Below are 21301 nucleotides of genomic sequence, written 5' to 3'. Positions count from 1 at the left end.
TTACCTCTTTCCATATATATTTACCTCTTTCTTGCCTTCTTTTATCTAATTAATTAAGTTATCATTACATAACCTCCCAAAACCTCCCAAAAAATTTCTTTTATTATGATAATTAGCCAATTAATATATTTATATCTAATTAATATATTAATTGCTAATTGAATCACCAAATAACATCCCAAAAAACACTTAAAGGCCGGCCACCTTTCTCCAAAGGGGACCGGCCACACTCCCCTATAAAAGCCCTATTCTCTTCTCCAAAAGAGGGTGGTCATTCTCTTGCTAAAATTCTCCAAAATTCTCAAACACTTTCTCTCTAAATTCTAACTTTGACATCAGAGGTTCTTATGCCAAAGCCCCCCCATTCATCGTGGGTGCGTGAGGCTCTTGGTCTTGACCTAAGGTGTAAATTGTTTTGTAGGTGCAATCTTGTCCAAGATCAAGGAGGAAGAAATTTGCATCCACACATCTAACATTTGACAGAAATAGAAAACTTTAACTAAATGTTTTCTTATTGCATCAAAAGTATATAATTCCATAATCATCTTTGGACAGAAACTAATTATATTAGGTTTGCATAGCTAAAACATAAAATACAAGGGCAAACGTATATAGCTTCAACACTTTTGAGCAGATGAAATATATACAATTGTCAATTCCATGCTTCATTATACATTGATTTATAGTTGTACTGAATAAGAAAACACTTTTGAGCAGATTAATTATTCATCAATAACATATAAATCACAAGTCCAATTTCTTGAACAACAAACAAGAATTAATAAGCAAAACACTTTTGAGCAAAATATACTCATTAACCATTCTTGAATTTCCTGCAAGATTAGATGCATATATAACAAATAAAATATAAACAAGTATGATAATGTACGTTTTATCCACCAAAACTATGACCATTAAAAGCATGCAAAATTGATGAGAGTGAAGCCCATAATACATTATTTCTCCCACTTGGGCAAACACTCAAAATTGCAAGATTAAACACTAGAGAAAGTGGTTTTCATATAACAAAATATAGACTAGTTGAATCAATAAAGATCAAATACATAATTTTTTTTAAAGTAGGTTAGAATTAAAAAGTTCCATAAATAAAAACTTATGCAATGACTACAAATTTTATTTTAGTGTATGAGAGAAGACTCACATATGCGTTAAAGATTAGGTCAAAAATTAAAATGAGCCGTTTTCCGGTCAAAACATGGCGAGTTAGCCGTCGATAAAGGTACCATTCTCTTTGTCTAGTCGAGAAGTATGATTTTTGTTTTTGAATCACTTGATTTCGTTGAGTATTGAAGAAGTTATGAACGTTTAAAGTTTACCTAGTTTCCGATGAGTTTTCAAGTTTTCACTTGAACCAGTCAACTTTGAGGCTATTTTCCAGCAATCTCCAGCAACCATTAGGCTTCGAAATATGTATAATCTTATTCTACACTTTCCTATCTTCATTTTGATATATTATGGGTCGAATTTGGTTAAGAAACGATTGAGTTACGAAGCCTTGAAAATTGCCCAAACTTCTTGCCAAGAGCTTCGGGACACTTAACGGAAGAACCAAAATGATGGATGGTGGACAATTTCAGGACCACTTTTATCGATTTGGAATCTCAAGGACCAAAGTGATGAGTTATGCAAATCTCAGGGACCATTTTGGCGATTTACCCTATTATTAATCTCTTTGTAAAATATCATCTCTACAAAAAAATAAATTACAACTAAGGTTGTTTAGTAATTCCATTGTAGTAAATAGATATTGATGGTTCTTAATGCTTTTACCGAATCCGTCCATCTATTGTTATGCAATTCGATAACTAAACAATTTCATATTTTGTCAATTTTTTGCACAGATGATCTTTACATAGTGTTTTATAATATGAACGTTTTGATCACAAGCATGAAATCCCCTAAATCGGTTATGTAGTGAATTGAGGAGGAGCTTCTCCTCATCTATTAAGAAGGAATTCCTCCTCATCTATTGTGGAACCAACTTAATTACTTTTTTATTACGTCGCCCTTGTGCAACTGGACTAATTGGTTATATTTTTTTTGTGAAAGAACTGTCAACTGTATGACTACGTTAGCATGTTTGGTACAACTGCGTTTGAAATTTGGGTGTAAGAGAGACACAATGTCTTAAGGAACTAGCCGAATAGTAATGGATATTGCTATTCACATATTTATTTTTACTTCCTACACACTTTTATTAAATTTTTGTCATTTATCTTCTTCAATTCATTCAATCCGTTTTGCAAAAAATTGATAGAAGTGTGTGAAAAGTAAAAATGGGTGTATGGGATATGGATGGCACTACCCTAATAATTAACATCTGCAACATGAAAATAATTTTAACATCGACTAAAAGACGAACTCCAGCCTTTCTCTTAATTTGAGATGAGATTGGCCAAACTTTTGCTGAGTGAAATGCAATGTTAAGAGACGATAACAGTCTTACCATACTAGTAGTGGTGGTAATATGACTTGCGGAATGGAAAGGTTGATGTTCAGAGGAGTTTGGTAAGAACGTTGAGTACTAAGCATTTTATTTTTTTATATATGTACAACAATATTTTACTCTACGAGATGTAAATTAAGCTAAGTCACACAATAAGTCAATCATAATTAAGGGACTCAATACAAATATTATACGTTATCTTCATGCATCCATTTGAGTCAGACTGAAACTTTTACCTACAAATAAAAAATAATATTATTCAACTATAGTACTAGTTAGTAAAGCATCTCCTGTTTTGAATTCAAAGAATAGCATTTCACAATTTGTGAATGGTTGGTTTGCCTACCATCAGTGAACATTTCACACTTTCTTTTGTTGTCAAGATCCAAATACCGAACCCATAAAATAAATAAATAAATAAAAACATTAATCTATTTGTTATGGAAATTTGCTATCCAATCAATACAGAAACTAGAAAACTCATCACAATTGATTATTTTTAGTACCATCTCTTGTAACCATCACAAACGGAAATGGAAAGCCAATCTTTGGAAATCACACTACGTCCTTATAGGCTCTCAGATGCTGAGGACTTCTTGAAGTATACCGAGGATGAAAAGGTAACACAATTCACTCGTTGGAACACCTTCAAATCCAAGAAGGAAGCACTTTCCTACATCAAGGATGTTTGAATTCCTCAACCTTATTGCAGGTCCGTCTGCATCAATGACTGTTCGATCGGAATGGTCTTCGTCAAGCCACAAGGTGGTGATGACAGTGTCGAGCGGAGATCGGGTATGCGTTAGCAGCCGAGTACTGGGGACAAGGCATAGTAATCAGAGCTGTGAAGATGGCCATCACTGAAGGGTTTAAAGAGTTCACTGATTTGGTTAGAATGCAAGCTTTGATTTTGATAGAGAACAAGGCCTCCCAGAGAGTCTTGGAGAAACTTGGTTTCCACATGGAAGGTCTCTTGAGGGAGTATACCATTCACAAAGGTACAGTTAAAGATGTTTTCATGTATAGTCTTCTACCCACTGATCTTATGCCTTGAACGTGACCATTTTATTTCTGTAAATCTGGATTTAAACCAGTTGAAAAATACTTTTTACTATATTTATTGCTAGGCAATTTATTAAGTGAGAATTTTCCTGTTACATGATAGGTATAATAATAAGTATCGTTTAGTTAAAACATAAGCATGTGTTACATCTTACCATTTTTTTTTTTAAATTTAAACTCTCTACACATGTTATGTTTTAACTGGTCAGTTGTTTTTGTCACAGGGACACATATCGTTAGGTTTTATCTAATAATTGACTAGTTGCAGATGGTGATGCTAGTGACCAATTTGTCTACTAGTAGCACCACTAGGCAAGTTCATTGAATCCAAATCTATTATTTGAATAGATTTTGGATCACACATAATCGTATGGCTGACTACTTTATACCCCCTATTTATATATCCCAATTGAGCTTGGAACCATCTCAAACTTCCTCAAAGTTATGGAGTCCTCAAGAATTTCACTGCGTCCCTTCAAAGTCTCCGATGCCGATGACTTCTTGAAATGGGCGAGTGATGACAAAGTGACGCGCTATTTGAGATGGAACACCATAACCTCTAGGGAAGAAGCCTTGGCATACATTGAGAAGGTTGCTATACCACACCCATGGCGCCAGTCCATATGTCTGGATGACCATTCGATTGGATATGTTTCGGTCAAACCCGAACCGGGCGATGACACGTGTAGAGCCCATGTTAGCTATGCCGTGTCTGCAGAATACTGGGGACAAGGGATTGCCAAACAGGCACTGAGGATGGCCATGTCTAGAGTGTACAAAGAGTTCCCATGTTTGGTGAGGGTTGAGGCTTTGGTGGAGGTTGAGAATAAGGGTTCCCAAATGGTTTTAGAGAAAGTTGGGTTTGTGAAAGAAGGTTTGTTAAGGAAGTATGGTTATTGTAAAGGTGAGATTAGAGACATGTTTATCTACAGCTTCTTATCAACTGATAAGATTATGTGATTCATCTGTTCAAATTTTCTTAGAACATCTCTTAATGGTTTGGTTTCTTACTTTGAGGAACACTGTGTTGCATTAAGAATCTTCTTGCATTTATTGTGATGAGTCAAACTAATAACTGAATCAACTTCCTGAAAAACAACAACCAACGAACTGAATCAACCCATATTAAGTGTAGTGATAAATGACCAACCATACCCGTTTTTAGTTTAAAAAAAAAAAAAAAACTTGTGGCTCGAGTGGTTAACAATTTTCACCTTAGCACCCAAGGTCCTTTGTTCAAATCATCCATCTCTCAATATCAGTTGTAGTTGTATAATACATATATGTTAAATCTATTATTATCATGAAATTTATATTTGATGAGGGAATAAATGAAGTGTTAATGTAATTTTATAAGTTAAGGGAGAGGCTTTGATTTCTTTCATGGTATGTACAACTGAGTGTTTTGAAATATCAACGATTATATTTTATATATGGTGATGTAATAGATACTTGCAATGGTTATATCTTGCATGAAACCCGTTCCACTGAGTGAGATGTAGCATTTCATTCAGACCTTAACATACGACTAAATTACTTGAGATAATAATGTATCCTTTTACAAGACTGAATCATTGAAGTTATCATCACAATTCATATGTGTTAATCAAGAAGAATGATAAGCTTGAATGCAGAAATTCTAGAAAGAGAAGGAGAGGATTTGAGAGAAGCTGAGAGAGAGAGAAATTGTATCTTGTTATTTATTTTCTTAGCTTCTAAGCTATTACATCATAAGGGTATATATACAAGAATCTTCACATCTCCACATCTCAACTATCATAACTAACTTTTCTAATCTCATTACAAGTGTCACAATCCTATCCATCAATTTACTTCATGTATTATCTCTATCATCCCCTCTCAAACTCATGCATGGTGAGGCACCAAGAATGAGATTGATGAAGTGAGTTTTAAAGAGAGAAGCACTAAGCCCTTTTGTGAGAATGTCTACGAACTGTTCCCGAGAAGACACAAACTGCACAAATAGGCACTTTTGAGCAATCCGTTCTCTAATGAAATGAACATCACCCTCAATGTGCTTGGTCTTTTGATGTTGAATCAGATTAAAAGAGAGAGCAATGGCTGACAAATTGTCACAAAAAAGCACAGGAGCTGAAACCACTTTAACCTGTAAAAAATGGAGAAGTTATTGAATCCAATCACGTTCAGTTGCAGTGGATGACATAGCTCGATATCCTGCTCCTGTAGACGATCGAGAAACAGTTTGTTGTTTCTTGGAGGACCATGATATTGGATTAGAGCCCAAGAAAACAACTAAGCCAGTTGTAGACCTTCCATCATTCGGATCTCCTGCCCAATCTGCATCACTAAAGGATTTTAAACAAACTTCACCAGCATCATTAGTGAGTCAAGAAGTTATGGTGCATTTCAAATAACGCAAAATGCGTTTAACAGCAGCAAAATGGGAAAGATAGGCTGTTGCATGAACTGAGACACTTGATGAACTACGAATGAAATATATGGACAAGTAAAAGTAAGATATTATAGCGCACCAACTATACTGTGATATGTCTGAGCATCTGGAAATGGAACCCCATCATCTTTCAATAACCGATTATATGGCAAGCATGGAGTGTCACATGGTTTACACTCACTCATTTATGTCTTGTTGAGTAAATCTTAAATGTATTTAGTTTGTGACAGAAACAAACCAGTAGGTGTGTAAGATATTTGAATGCCCAAAAAATAATTGAGTGGTCCTAAATCCTTGATCTCAAACTCAGTAAGGAGAGAATCAATTACCTATTGAATGGAACCTGAGGCACTTCCAGTTAAGATTATATCGTCAACATAGAGGAGGAGAACCATAACATCGGAACCAACATACTTCACAAAGAGAAAAGAGTCTAAATATGTAGATTGAAACCCCAGAGAAGGAAGAAAAGTTGTGAATCTTTCATTCCGAGCATGTGGTGCTTGTTTTAAGCCATACAAAGACTTATGAAGCTTACAAACCAGATGAGGATACTTGGGATCTTCAAATCCAGGTGGTTGAGCCATATAAACTTCTTCCTATAATATACCATGGAGAAATGCATTTTTAACGTCGAGTTGCCTTAAAGGCCAGTGAAACTGAGCAGCTAATGCCAAAACTAATCTCACTATGGTAGGCTTTACAATAGGACTAAAAGTCTTTCCATAGTCCAATCCTTCTTCTTGACTGAACCCCTTTGCAACCAATCGAGCTTTGTGCCCCGCAACACTACCATCATCATTTTTCTTGATCTTAAACACCCATTTACACCCCACTAAGTTCTTTTGAGATTGAAGAGGAACAAGAGACCAAGTATCCTGAGAATGAAGAGCCTCAATTTCCTCTTTCATAGCATTCATCCACATAGCAGATTTCATAGCAGTCTTATAGGTGGTTGGCTTAGTAAGAGACATGTCAACCTCACCGGATGTCTCTAAAGTACTATCACTTTTACTTCGAGTTTGCATGAGATGCATGTTTAATGGTGCAATAGGTAATACCACTTGCAAACGATTAAGACTAAATTCAGGATCCACAGGGAGTTGAATGGGATCATGTACTGTTACAGTAATGGATTGAGAAGTAGGAGATGGTAAGGGTGAAAGTGAGACATCAGGTGTTGAAACAACATGTGCTAGGACATCTGGTGATGGAGGGTTAAACGAAGTTGGAGTTGGGATATCAGAAGTATGAGAATAGGAGAGATAATGAGACATAGGTACAACTAGTATATTATTAGCATTTGGTACTGGTGTAAGACAAGGAGATGATGGTGATAAATTTGATGGTGATGGTAAGATAGATGGGTGACTAGATTGTGTTTTTAGTTTAAGTAAGCTGAGATAAGGAAACTCAGTTTCATCGAAAACAACATGCCTAGAGACAAAGAATTTTCCTTTTTGTACTTTATAGCATATGTAACCCTTATATTTAGATACATATATGAGAAAAACACACTTGGTTGTTCTAGCTTGAAGTTTGGTAGAGTTATATGGTCGAAGTAAAGGATAATAGGAACATCCAAATACCCTAAGGTGACTAATAACTGGTTGACTTCCATAGAGGACTTGAAAGGGTGATTGGTTTTGTAATACTGAGGTAGGCATCCTATTAATCAAGTAGATGGCTATTTGACAAGAAAAGGTCCAAAACTGAGAAGGAAGGTTAGCATACTGTAACAATGTGACAGTAGTTTCAATAATATGTGTATGTTTCCTTTCAGCCAACCCATTTTGTTCAGTTGTATAGAGACAAGATTTATGATGCACAATTCCCTTAGATTTAAGAAATGTATGAAACTTATGACTAATGTGTTCACCTCCCTCATCACTCTGCAAGGTTTTTACAGTAGTTGAAAATTGAGTGGAAACAAATGCACATAAAGTGACAAACACATCATAAAAGTCTAACTTGTGAGATAAGAGAAATAGCCAACAAAACTGAGTGTATTCATCAATAAGGGTAACATAGTATTTATAACTGTTTGTACCATACTTAGGGCCTCCGTATTTAGACCTCGTATAAATACTCGAGGGACTCAAATGTAATTATGTAATAAATGAAGGGGCAAATATGTAATAAGTGAGGAGCCCTTATTCTATAAAAGGGACTCCTCACCTTCACAATGGAGAGAGCTCTGACCCTCACAATCTTCTCACAAACAAAGAAATACAATATCAGTGTGGACGTAGCCCAAACATTGGGGTGAACCACGATAAATCTTGTGTTCTTTACTTTCTTGCAGATTCACGGTCGGATTTACGTTGTTCCAAGACCCATCCAGTTTTGTGCATTAACATTTGACGCCGTCTGTGGGAATCGACACGAAAAGCTATGTCGGTTCTCTTTCAATTTTTCACCTCCGCCGTGAATCTGCAAAGACCAAACGAAACCCAAAGCTTTCCCAGAAAACCCAACGGTTCATTCTCTATCTCTCTGCATACAGCCTCCTCACCAAACACCTTCTTTCTCTCTCTTACTTTTTTCTTTCTCTCTCTAGAAATTCCAGTTTTCTCTTCAGACAGTAAGAGAGAAGAAAGAAGAGGAGGAGAGAGAGACAATAACAATGGCTATCCCCCTAACAACCATAAAAATTTCAGATCTCCGTACCCTTGATGGCTCGCCACATTTTCCCGAGAGGTGGAGAGCTTCCAGCAAATAACCAACTCATTCATGGCAGCGCCAGCTCGCGCCTTTGTTTTCTCCCGCGTCGCTGACTTCTCTCTCAAGCCATCCCAACCGCCGCCATGCCAATCTAAAGCTTCAATCGGTACATTTTTGAGTACGATGCGGGTCACCCGTTCGGGTCCGGCGTCGGGTTCAAGAAGAAGGACACCCCCAAGTTTATCTGCCTCTCTCTGCTCGAATGAGGGGTTTGCCGCCCCAGCTCGCCCTGCAACCTTCACTCTCGATGAAACCCTAATCTTTAATTAATTTTGATTACCCAGCTTCTTCTTAATCTTCAAGATTTTAAGAAATTAATCAAGCAATGGCTTCAGACGAAGACGATTTCGTGTTTTACGGAACACCGATTGAGCGGGAGGAAGAGTTCACCAATCGTAAAAAGAAGTCCGTTGCCGAGATCTCCGGTAACTTGCATACTCTCGTTCCTTGGAAGCAAGAGGTTAGAGATGAAAAAAGGAGAATAAGATTTCATGGTGCATTTAATGGAGGTTTTTCAGTTGGCTATTACAATACAGTCGGCTCAAAAGAAGGATGGACACCGCAAACCTTTGTCATCGCAGAAGAACAGAGCTAAAGATTAAGATCACAAAGAAGCAGTGGGAAAAGTTGTTGGGAAAGGTGAAGTTTAAGCAAACGTCAGTTGAACAGGTTTTGGCTCAGTTGATTAGGGTTAGTGATGGCTATGAAACCCAATTGCAAAGGTCATGGAAGCCTTTTTTTCAAAGCATTCTTGAGGTCAATTAATTTTTCCTTTTGTATTAATTATGTGGTTTTTGTTAACATAAATGTTCCAAAAGGAATATCAAAGGGGGGATGTGGGTTGTCGAATCAGTGAGGACTTTATCAAAGAGTTTTCAAGTCAGAGTCTCTGGCATGACGTGTGCTGCTTGCTCGAATTCTGTGGAAGATGCTCTGCACATTGAATTCGGTCGAAGGTGCTCTGCACATTGTCTTCACTTTTGGCTGGAAGATGGGCTAAACGTGGGTCTTGCATGTGGGTCCTACAAGTGAAGGCATGCTTTTCACCAGAGGATGGGCTAAACGTGGGTCTTGCATGTGGGTCCTACAAGTGAAGGCATGCTTTTCACCAGAGGATGGGCTAAACGTGGGCTGTACTATGATGTTGTTGAGAAAATATTTCAAGAAAAAGAAAAGAAAAGAAGAAACAGAAACAAAAGCAAAAGCAAAGCAGAAAGAAAAGAGAAAGTAAAAGCAAAAGGAAAAGCTCAAAGTCCCTTCAATTGTGCAAATGCTATCCTACTATCCAACCATCTGCCATACCTACCTTCTACAGCAGCTTTTTTTTGAATGATATAATTTACTTTTCTTATCTTTCGGAGACATCTGTATAACCCCATCAGAGGGTAATAAAAAATAAAAAAAAAGGCAAGCCCAAAATAATGGGCTGGAATGTTATGTGGAGGGCGAAGACCCATATGCCCAAAAGAACTAGGCCCTCTATTAAACCAGGTGATCAAAAGTACGTCTAGTACTACAAAAAATTATTTGGCAGCCTGCCGCTATTATTACCAACCAGGTGATCAAAAGTACGTCCAGTACTCCAAAATTATTCGGCAGCCTACCGCTGTTATCACCAATCAGGTGATCAAAAGTACGTTTAAAATTACAAAAAATTATTCGACAGCTTGCCACTATTATCACCAACCAGGTGATCAAAAGTACGTCAAGTACTCCAAAATTATTCGGCAGCCTGCCACTATTATCACCCACTAGGTGATCAAAAGTACGTCCAGTACTCCAAAATTATACATGAGCATCACTCATGTCAATCATACATAAACATCCATGACCATCATTCATGTCAACATTCATGAGCATCACTCATGTCAACATTCATGAGCATCACTCATGTTAACAATCCATGGGCATCACTTATGTCAATCAACATAAACATTCATGAGCATCACTCATGTCAATCAGCTTTGAAAGCTTTATTTACAAAGCTCCAGCTTCAAAAGCTTCATTCACAGAGCTCCAGCTTCAAAGCTTCACTTTAAAAGCTTCACCTACAAAGCTTCAGTGCATGGTATACAAAGAACGCCTCTGAATAACCGCCACTTCGGCCTATACATGGATTGAATTTGAAGTCTCCAGCCAACAACCTCTATTGACTGAAGACTTGGAGGCCTACTCTATGTACCATATATTGGGCCTCATGAAAAGTACTTAGGGGATTTAGCCCATCACTTATGTATTGAAGAGCGAACCCTTATTTTATAAAAGGAATTCCCTCACCTTCATTAGAGAGAGACTCTTAGCCCATCACTTATGTATTGAGGAACGAGCCCTTATTTTATAAAAGGGACTCCCTCATTATCATTAGAGAGCATCGCTGCTAGCTGAGCAACCGCCTCGCCGTGAGCATCACTCCTAACCAAGGTATAAAATATTGATGATATCGGAAATATTGCTAATCCAAAAACACGGAAATTTCGATGGAAATATCGGGATATTATCGATATCGATAAAAATTGAATAAAAACCACGAAAATTGTAAGAAAACCTTGGAATTTTTATTGAAACTTTGCAGGATGTTTATTTAGTCAATTATCTATTAGTTTATCACAAAAAATTGGAAGGAAATGCATTGCATGATAGATATAACTGATTTAAGTTGATTATATAGCGAGCTGGCAAACATTGTGAGTGTAGAAAATATGTAGTAATTAATGAAAGAAGTTTAAACACACCATAATCATTTATATATAATGAATTAGTACAATATTTTACACTTTATACATTGCATGGTAAGATACATGAGTGACTTAGCAAGGTCTAAAATATCGATGATATCGGAAATATCGGTAGTCCAAAAAAATATCGGTAGTCCAAAAATACGGAAATTTCGATGGAAATATCGGGATATTATGGATATTTTAGACCATGCTCCTAACCCATCACTTACGTATTGAGGAGCGAGCCCTTATTTTATAAAAGGGACTCCCTCACCATCATTAGAGAGCATCGCTGTCTATTGAGCAACCGCCTCGCCGCGAGCATCAACTCTAGCCCATCATTTATGTATTGAGAAGTGAGCCCTTATTCTATAAAAGGGACTCCCTTACCTTTAACGCCACAAACCGAGGTACCAAGGCAACATAAGCCACAAGCAGAGCAGCCTTGCAACATATGCTACTTCTGGATGAGCATCATTTCAGATTGGGCACCGCCTTATATCGAGTATCAGTTCTAGACGACATCTAGTTACTTCGGCCCACACATGGACTGAATTTCAAGTCTCCAGCCAAAAGACTCTCTTGACTGAAGACTTGGGGGACTACTGTTTATACTATACTTAGGGCCTCTGTATTTAGACCTCGTATAAATACTCGGGGACTCAAATGTAATTATGTAATAAATGAAGGGGTAAATATGTAATAAGTGAGGAGCCCTTATTCTATAAAAATGACTCCTCACCCTCACAATGGAGAGAGCTCTCACCCTCACAATCCTCTCACAAACAGAGAAATATAATATCAGTGTGGCCCAAACATTGGGGTGAACCACGATACATCTTGTGTTCTTTACTTTCTTGCAGATTCACGGTTGGATTTATGTTGTTCCAAGACCCTTCCAGTTTTATGCATCAGCAATCAACATCAATCGATATACCTGGTGCAGGACCCCAAAGGTCACTGTGGACAATTTCAAATGGTATGGCAGACTTAGTATGAGAAGAAAAAAATGGTAACTTTGTAAACTTGCGCTCTAGACAACTTCGACACATAGCAGAAGTTGTGTCTTTATTACAAGTAATATTTGCTTGTTTAAGTAGCAATGACACTATATTGTTTGAGGGATGTCCTAACTTATTATGCCATAGGCTAGAACCAACAAGTTGACCAAGATAGGCAGCTGGTGAAGATTGAGAAGATTGGGGTATGAAACTTCGAGTGGAGAGTGAGTGAATGGGATAAAGTCCATTATTGCATAGCCTTTTGTACAGAATTCTCCCTGTGGCCTTGTCCTGAATCCAGAAACAAAATGCATAAAAATGAGCCAGCAATTGTTATCTTAACAAATCTTATGAACTGATAGTAAATTTTTTGTTAGTTTAGGAACATAGAGGATGTAATTTAATTTGATAGGATGAAGAGAAGTTGTAAGTATAGAACTGCCAACGTGAGAGACTTGTAAACCTTCACCATTAGCAGTTTGAACAACTTCATTTTTTGGATAATGGGAAGCCAATGATAGGTTTTGAAGATTAGCTGTCATGTGATTAGTGGCTCCTGAATTTGTCAGCCATACTTGTGGTGACTAAGAGATAGACGCTGCAGATCCTAGTGATGAGTGTTGAGAAGATGAATGGAATACAGTGTTCAGTGCTTACATTGAAGTTGATTGAGAATGAGACATCATATGAGAACCATGATATGAGTAGCCATGCATTGAAGCACCTTCCCTTGAAGCAAACTGAGGTCCGATATAAGAAGGCCCTCTCTCATTGTAAAAGCAATAACACGTAGTATGATTGAACTTACAACATATTTGACACTGTTGTCGATCAGAAGATTTGTTGAAGCAATATGGTGCAGTGTGTCCATCTGGATTACATAATTGGCATGTTTGCAATGGAAGTGCAGAGGGGCTCCCAAACTGATTTGGAGAAGGGCCAGTAGGTGTGGGTAAAACATGTGTTTGTGTAGGGTACATTGGCCGAGGATTATGGTATCTTTGTGCTGCATGAAATTTATTCTTGCCCTTGTTCTTGTTGGTAAAAGATCTGAACCCTCCATAGAACTGACCCCCATTATTATGATATGATTGACCACCATTAGAAAGGTTAGACCTTTTAGGCATGGCTGAAGATGAATTGGCAATTATGGCAGAAGAAACAGACCATTGTTGTGACTGTCTACAATTGCCTCTTCAGCAAGCAACTGAGACCTAAATTCTTTCATGGTCATGACATTTTCTCGACCTCTCACAACAGTACCAAATTTATTGTACTCTGGAGGCAAACTATTAAGAGCCAAGATAATAATGTCTTCATCATCAAGAAACACACCAACAGCTGATAGACAGTCATGAGCTTCTTTAATTTTCTGCAGGTACCGTGTCACAGAATCTGGCCTTTTCTTAATTGTTTGGAGATTAGACTTCATCTGAAAGATACTAGTATTTGACACAGTAGAGAATTGTTCCTTAAGTCTAGTCCATAATTTGCTGGAACTAGAGCTGCCAATAGCACACGACATAGTAATCAGAGATAATGTGGCGATAATGAGGTGTATTAGTGAACGATCATGCAATTTTCAAACAACATATGCATCGGAGTTTGTGACGGATGATGAATTGCTAGAATTGAGACCAGATTCACCAGAATTCGACCCAATTCATGCATGACAAGGGATTGAACCATCAACAAATCCCATGATACCATTACTTTCCAGCAATAATTGCATTTGAAAATGCCAATTGAGATAATTCGAATCATCAAGTTTCACATTGACAGACGTAGAAATCGTAGAGATTAGAGCAGTTATGGGTGATTGAGTGAGCTGAAGTTGAGAAACAGTTACCATTTTTGTAGAAATCAAACTATGAACCGCAAGTAGTGGAGAATCTTGGAAGAAAAAACACTCGCTTGAAACCCTAGAAAACTTGAAGAAGAAGCACCAAGAGGATGAAGAAATCTTGAAAGCCAATGCGATTAGAGCTGAGTAAAGGCGATCGCCATCACCAGAAGAAGATCGGAGAAGACGAAGTTGAAGAAGAAGATGATAAGCGGAAGCCGAGTTGCGAATCGAGAAATGCAACGGTAATCATGGCGATTGATACCATGTTAATCAACAAGAATGATGTTTGTACCATACTTGACCAATCTCGAAACTACTGAGCACCAGTCAACATTATACCGTCAAGGACCCAGATGAGTTTCCCTCCAACCAGGAGGCCAATCACAGCGCAACACATGTCGACATCAGAAGCCAATCATAGTGCGACACGTGTTAACATCAGAAGCCAATCATAACACGACATGTGTCAATGTCAGAATGAAACTAGAAACTCTCTTCCATAAATAAAGATCATTCTCTCACAATATTTCCAAATGTCATTTGTACTAAATCATTCACTAGTAATCATTAAAGGAGAGCTTGAACCTATGTACTTGTGTAAATCCTTCACAATTAATGAGAACTCCTCTACTCCGTGGACGTAGCCAATCTGGGTGAACCACGTACATCTTGTGTTTGTTTCCCTGTCCCTATCCATTTACATACTTATCCACACTAGTGACCGAAACAATCTAGCGAAGGTCACAAACTTAACACTTTCTGTTGTACCAAAGTCCCCATTGATTTTGTACTCTCTTCAGCTTTGTCAAGCTGGTTTCCACCATTCGTACACTTTCTTTTGACCAGGCATCCCTCACCAACATGGGGAGCGAAGGAAGCCACATCACACAGAATGACACCCCTCTTGCACCTAGTGCGAAGCAACGAAAGAATGAAGGAAATACGGTTGCTCTTCAAGCTAAAGTCGATAAGTTAGAAGCTCAAAACAACAAGATAGCAATGAAGAATGAGGTCCTCCAAGAGCAGTATGAGAAGCTCTTTGAGACACTCCATGAAACTATGCATACTCAAACACGCGAGCTTGTTGCCCCTGTGGACATCAACCATCATCTAGGTGCCCCTGAACACGAAGGGTCACCTTCCTTCGACATGGGTATCCCTGATGAGGAGCGAGTTAATCATCAAAACATTGATCAACATGATACTTCTCTCAACCCAACTGCTTCGACCCGAAGTAGGAGAAGGGGAGGAAAACACCTCATTGCAGAAGGGTTGGAAGGATTGAAAGCCGTTTATCGTGACTGCCGAGACTTCCTAAAGCAACGTCAAGAGAATCCCCTCCACATATGCTCAAAGATCAATGACCCAAGGGTTTTTGAAAGACTCGGTCCCCTCCCACGACCCAGACCAGCTGCCAATCTAGGGAAGGAACGACATGTTCTAGAGGAACATGAAGGTACAGGGGACTCTGAGGTATTCCAACAGACTCGCCCTAGAACTCAGTACGGCGAGTCCAAGGAAAAATCACACGCCCTTGCTCAAACTTTCCTACTTCCAAAAGGCGATGGAGACTTACGAAAGAAAATCCTAGTGGTACATGACTCCATTCAAGACCTCCTTGTCCTGCAGCTCATTGAGGAAGTAAACAAGTTAAAAGCCGAACATCAGGCCGAGATACCTGACTGGAACCAACCCAAGCCTGGCCCTCTCACAAGGAGGATCCTCGACACCCCTTTTCAAGTGAAGACAAAACAAAAGCTTGGTTTACAACTTTATACTGGAAAGGAGGACCCAATTGAACACCTTAACCTCTTTGAGTCTACCATGGCATATCGAATGCACACCGACAAAGTACGATGTCTTCTCTTCCTCTCCACCCTCTCTGGCGGAGCTCTAAACTGGTATTGTTGTCTTCCACCTGAGACAATATACTCATTTGAGGAACTGAGGAAACGGTTTGTCTCTCAACACATCTTCCAGACCGATCGCTTGCATCTGCAGATGACTTGTACACTATTCGCCAGAAGCTGGACGAGTCACTACAAGAGTATGCTGGTCATTTCAGCCATGAGTATTCTTGTTACGCTGAGGCAGATGACAAGACCGCCTTCAAGGCCTTCACGGCAGGGCCTACGTGATTGTTTCTTCAAGTACATGATCAATGCCAACACTTGGAAGACTTACTCTGAGGTGATGACACAGGCTTACAACCATGCCTTTGCCGAGGCAAGGACATATCAAGGGAAACCCCCCACAACCACCCCTTATCAGCAAGTAGGGAGTGGAAGCCAGATCCAACCAAATAAGAAGACCTCGACCTTCCAAACAGCAGCGGTGCCTCCCCCTACCTTACTTAATACTTTGCCAAGTCAACAAACATATCAATCTCAGGCCAAAAGAAAAGACTTCCATCATCACCAGTCTCATTTTAGTAAAAGGAGTAAGGGACACTACCGCGATAACCAAGGGTATCGCCATGATAATCCCCGATCCCAGGCAGTCAACACAGTGGGTCAAGCACGTGTCAGGATAGCCCCTACCTCGAGGTATGAGGCATACACACCTTTGAACACCACATGCATGGCCATTTACCCCAGCATAGCACACTTGATACCGAAGCCAAAGCCGAGGCACCGGGATTACAAGTCCACGAAGAACACGGGCACGTTTTGCTGCTACCACGAGCATAACGGCCATGACGGCGATAACTGTATCACCCTTCGTGATCATATTGAAGCTTTGGCATTGATGCCAAAATTAACTTAACACACAAATTTAACCCTCTTTTGACAATTGTAGTATAAGTATAAGTAGGGATTGTTCTGGACCGGAGATTAGGAGGGTTTGCTAATAACCTCTAAACTGACTCAAAAACATAAAACTAAACTTAAAAACACTTAACAAGATTCACAAGACTCAAAGCAAACTTAAAATATTCAAAACAGCTTAAAACAACTAAATAAACTTAAACTAGACACTAGGAATGACTTTGGACATGAAGCAACAAGGGTTTTAAAATGTTCATAGTAAGTGGGAAATGATTCACCTTGGTTTTGCTGAATGCCACTAATCCTTTTACGTAGTAGAATGACTCGAGAAGTTGGGAAAAACATCTCCAAAAATGCCCGTTTCATACTCTCCCATGATGTGACAGTTCCGGGGGCTAGTTCATACAACCAATTTTTAGCCTTTTCCAAGAGAGAAAAGGGAAAAGCCTTCATTTTCAAAATGCTCCCATCAACATTCACAGGGGTCATGCTCGAACAAACAACCTCGAACTCCTTCAAATGTTTATTAGGATTTTCCATGGACAGCCCATGGAACTTAGGAATATGGTGCAATAAACTGGACTTTAATTCGAACTCATCGGTCTTTCCTTGGACAGCCACGGGGTATTGAATGCAAAGTGGTGTGGCATTGTCCAATCCCGAAGCAGAAAGCTCCTTGATTATTCGATTGTCCGCTGCCATGTCTTGTACTTCTTTAAAAATCTGAGCCGGTTGAGATGGTTGGGGTTCTTGTTGATTCCTTGCTCATCTCAAAGTTCGTTCAAAATCATCGTCAAAGTCAAGGATGTACTTATGAACAGGTTGAGAACTTCGAGTCATAAACCACCTAAAACAAGAAAACAAGTAAAGTCATCAACTAGGAACAAAAACACATGAAAATAAACAAAAAGAAATAACAAGGGATTAGCAAAGTTGCTAATCCCCGGCAACGGCACCAAAACTTGATGCGAAAATTAACTTAACACACAAATTTAACCCTCTTTTGACAATTGTAGTATAAGTATAAATAAGGATCGTTCTGGATCGAGGATTAGGAGGGTTTGCTAATAACCTCTAAACTGACTCAAAAACATAAAACTAAACTTAAAAACACTTAACAAGACTCACAAGACTCAAAGCAAACTTAAAATACTCAAAACGACTTAAAACAACTAAATAAACTTAAACTAGACATTAGGAATGACTTTGGACGAAAATTGACTTTTACTTGAATCAAAACATTTAAAAACACAAATTAAAACAGATTCTAACTAATTAGACACACTAAAGTAAAGGGGGATTGAGTTTTGGACGAAGTTGAAACAAATAAACAAGTATGAAAAACTAGACAGATTGTAAAACAAATTTGAGAAATAAGATGATGGATGTGATAGCTAGAGGCTTTTTCTCCACACATGACATGTATGCAATGATGGATGTGATAGCTAGAGGCTTTTTCTCCACACATGACATGTATGCAAATAACTTGATTTCCAGTTACTACTTCATTGAATTATGAACGACAATGCCCCAAATTAACTGTGACATCACTAGTTAACCCTAAGATTTTCCTTGTTTTATTGGATTGGATGACATCATTTGACAACCCAAAACATTCTCTAAAAGTTCCTTACATGACATCATAATAGAGATACACTCAAAGATCATTACGTTTAATGAAAATCTTAAGCATTGACAAAGTACTTGCAACTATGACATCATGTCACTTATGCTAGGAATTAAACTTAACGCGATCGTTTATAAGCGACCTCCACTACATGTGAATATAAGTTTGTAACGATTATGTGAAACTTCCTTATATTCTAGCAACGGATTTATGCATGTCAATTAAGTGTCGACCTTTAATTAAGAAATACAAATAAGTTATCAATCAAATAGTTAAGCCAATTGCATTCATGATTTAAGAGTTCATAACTGGAATTTATCAAATTATATTGCACACATAATCATGGCTTTGAAATCACCCCTAGCCAAGAGGGGTTTAGCCACTCATATTTACAACAAAACGAAAGGAAATGAATTTAAACATTAGAAACAAAAGAAAGAAAACACCTAAACGCTCCAACGATCCAAGTTGGACAGCAAGCACGTCCAAGCACTTTCCTTCCTTTTCTTTGCTACGGCACAAGGTGTTGGTGAGTGTTTGAAGGTTTGTTTGTATGGAGGAATGGATGTGAAGATGAATGGATGTGTTTGGATGAAGGTTATGTTGAAATGGGAGTGAATGATCTCACCAAGTATGAACTAAATTTATGTTACACACACTTCCTTTTATAGAGGAAGTGCATGGCAATGGAGGGAAACATGGAGTGGTGTAGCTATTAAGTGCAATGATGCATGAAATATGAAATGATGGAGGGAACAAGGAATGGTGTAGCAATTGAGTGTAATAATTCAATGTAATGATGCATAAAATCTGAAATGATGGAGGGAACAAGGAATGATGTAGCAATTGAGTGCAATGACTCAATGTAATGATGCATGAATCTGAAATGATGGAGGGAACAAGGAATGGTGTAGCAATTGAGTGCAATGATTCAATGTAATGATGCATGAAATCTAAAATGATGGAGGGAACAAGGAATGGTGCAGTAATTGAGTGCAATGAGTGGTGTTTGAAATGATTCAAAGGTGAAAGTAAAGTGATGATGCAAAGCATGAGGGTAAAATGGAGTGGTGTTGCAGCTAGGGAACATGAATGATTGTGCACATGGTAGAGAAAGGAAAGGGAGGTGGAATGATGCAACAAATGAGTCAATGGAGGGAACATGGATGATGATGCACGACATATGAATCCAAAGGGAGTGCAATGGTGGTGCACGGCAATGATGGAAATGTGAATGGTGGAGTGACACCCCTTTGTGGCTGAGCTCTTTGTCCTTTTTACATTAATTCTTCTTTCTCTTTAACACATTCCTAGCCTCTTTAGTCTTTAATTTCGTCCATCCACCTTGCTCCATGCATGTGCTATTCATTCCAAGCCCAAAACTGCTCCAAAATGCACCAAAATGCATCTTATTGCTTCATAAGGCCTATGGACCTACAAACACACAAAAATAGCTTAAAATACATAATTAACTAAGAAATAACAACATAAATGCATGAGAACAAGCTAACTCAGTCGCATAAATATGCTCCTATCAAGCACGTGAAGGAAAAATTGATCAATTCCTCCTTCACCCCCCAAGGGGTAACCGTAACCAACGCCAGGTAAATGTGATATATTCCATAAGTGGTGGCCAGTGAAGAAAATATCGATAATATCGACGAAATATCGCCGATATTATCGTTTTTTTGGGACCCCGATATTTTATTAACTATCCAACTTGTTTTCGGAAAAATATCGCGATATTATCGATAATATCGCGATATTTTCGAAACTATCGCGATATTTTGTATCTGCTAAATCGGAGAACAAAGCCGGAGCAAATAATCCGAATCCCTAAATCCCCAAATTCTAATTCAAAGAAAATGAACTGAATCCCTAATTCCTAAATCCCTAAAATCGATTTCAGTACAAAAATCAACATGCAGAAAAATCGCAATCTGTACAAAAATTGTAATTTACAAGCCGAGAAGAACGCCGGAGCAAATTAACCGAATCCCTAAATCCCCAAATTCGATTTCAAAGCAAATGAACTGAATCCCTAATTCCTCAATCCCTAAAATCGATTTCAGTACAAAAATGGTGCAACATGCAGAAAAATCGCAATCTGTACAAAAATTGTAATTTACAAGCCGAGAAGAACGCCGGAGCAAATTAACCGAATCCCTAAATCCCCAAATTCGAAATCAAAGCAAATGAACTGAATCCATAATTCCTAAATCCCTAAAATTGATTTCAGTACAAAAATGGTGCAACATGCAGAAAAATTGAAATCTGTACAAAAATTAAAATTAAAAGCCGAGAAGAAGAGAAGTAGGAGCCTGGGAACGTCGTCTTCCTCACGAATCCAAGACGGCTGGGACAACGTCGTGCTCCTCAGTGGTGTCGACGGCTGGGACTACGATGAATTCCGGTCCATCTCCATGGAACAAGGTGGTTTAGAAGGCAGTTATCGAGTGGTGTCGACGGCTGGGTTTAGGGCGGGTGAGATGGGAGGAGCAGAGGGAGATACGGACGAGGAGGATCGAGATTCGAGAGATGATGTCTGTGTGTGTGTGTGGAAGAACTGGAGAAGGGGGAAGGGAGGGAGAAGACTGAGAACGAAGACTCAGAGAGAGAAGAGAGAGAAGAGAGAGATTGAGATGATTCGAGAAA

The 21301-nt window shown here is 38.6% G+C and overlaps 2 protein-coding genes across 2 annotated transcripts; both read left to right on the top strand.

Moving 5' to 3' along the window:
• The first annotated feature begins 3000 nt into the window (after nucleotides 1-3000).
• On the top strand, nucleotides 3001-3521 carry LOC103453207 (uncharacterized). Its single transcript, XM_008392755.1, has 2 exons — nucleotides 3001-3087; nucleotides 3246-3521. Exons 1-2 carry the CDS (start codon nucleotides 3001-3003, stop codon nucleotides 3519-3521), a joined length of 363 nt encoding a protein of 120 aa, XP_008390977.1.
• A 301-nt stretch (nucleotides 3522-3822) lies between these two features.
• On the top strand, nucleotides 3823-4549 carry LOC103453141 (uncharacterized). The gene has a single exon (XM_070811013.1). It carries the CDS (start codon nucleotides 3974-3976, stop codon nucleotides 4487-4489), a length of 516 nt encoding a protein of 171 aa, XP_070667114.1. The 5' UTR covers nucleotides 3823-3973; the 3' UTR covers nucleotides 4490-4549.
• Nucleotides 4550-21301: the final 16752 nt, after the last annotated feature.

Source organism: Malus domestica, chromosome 13, assembly GCF_042453785.1.
Source record: "Malus domestica chromosome 13, GDT2T_hap1".
NCBI lineage: Eukaryota > Viridiplantae > Streptophyta > Magnoliopsida > Rosales > Rosaceae > Malus > Malus domestica.
The sequence above is the reverse complement of the archived record's forward strand: the minus strand, read 5'-3'. Positions and strand labels throughout refer to the sequence as shown.

Coding starts and splice junctions, on each gene's coding strand:
- LOC103453207 (XM_008392755.1), top strand. CDS start 3,001: ATGGAAAGCCAATCTTTGGAAATCACACTACGTCCTTATAGGCTCTCA. Junction 3,088..3,245: donor AGTATACCGAGGATGAAAAG/GTAACACAATTC, acceptor TGGTGATGACAG/TGTCGAGCGGAGATCGGGTA.
- LOC103453141 (XM_070811013.1), top strand. CDS start 3,974: ATGGAGTCCTCAAGAATTTCACTGCGTCCCTTCAAAGTCTCCGATGCC.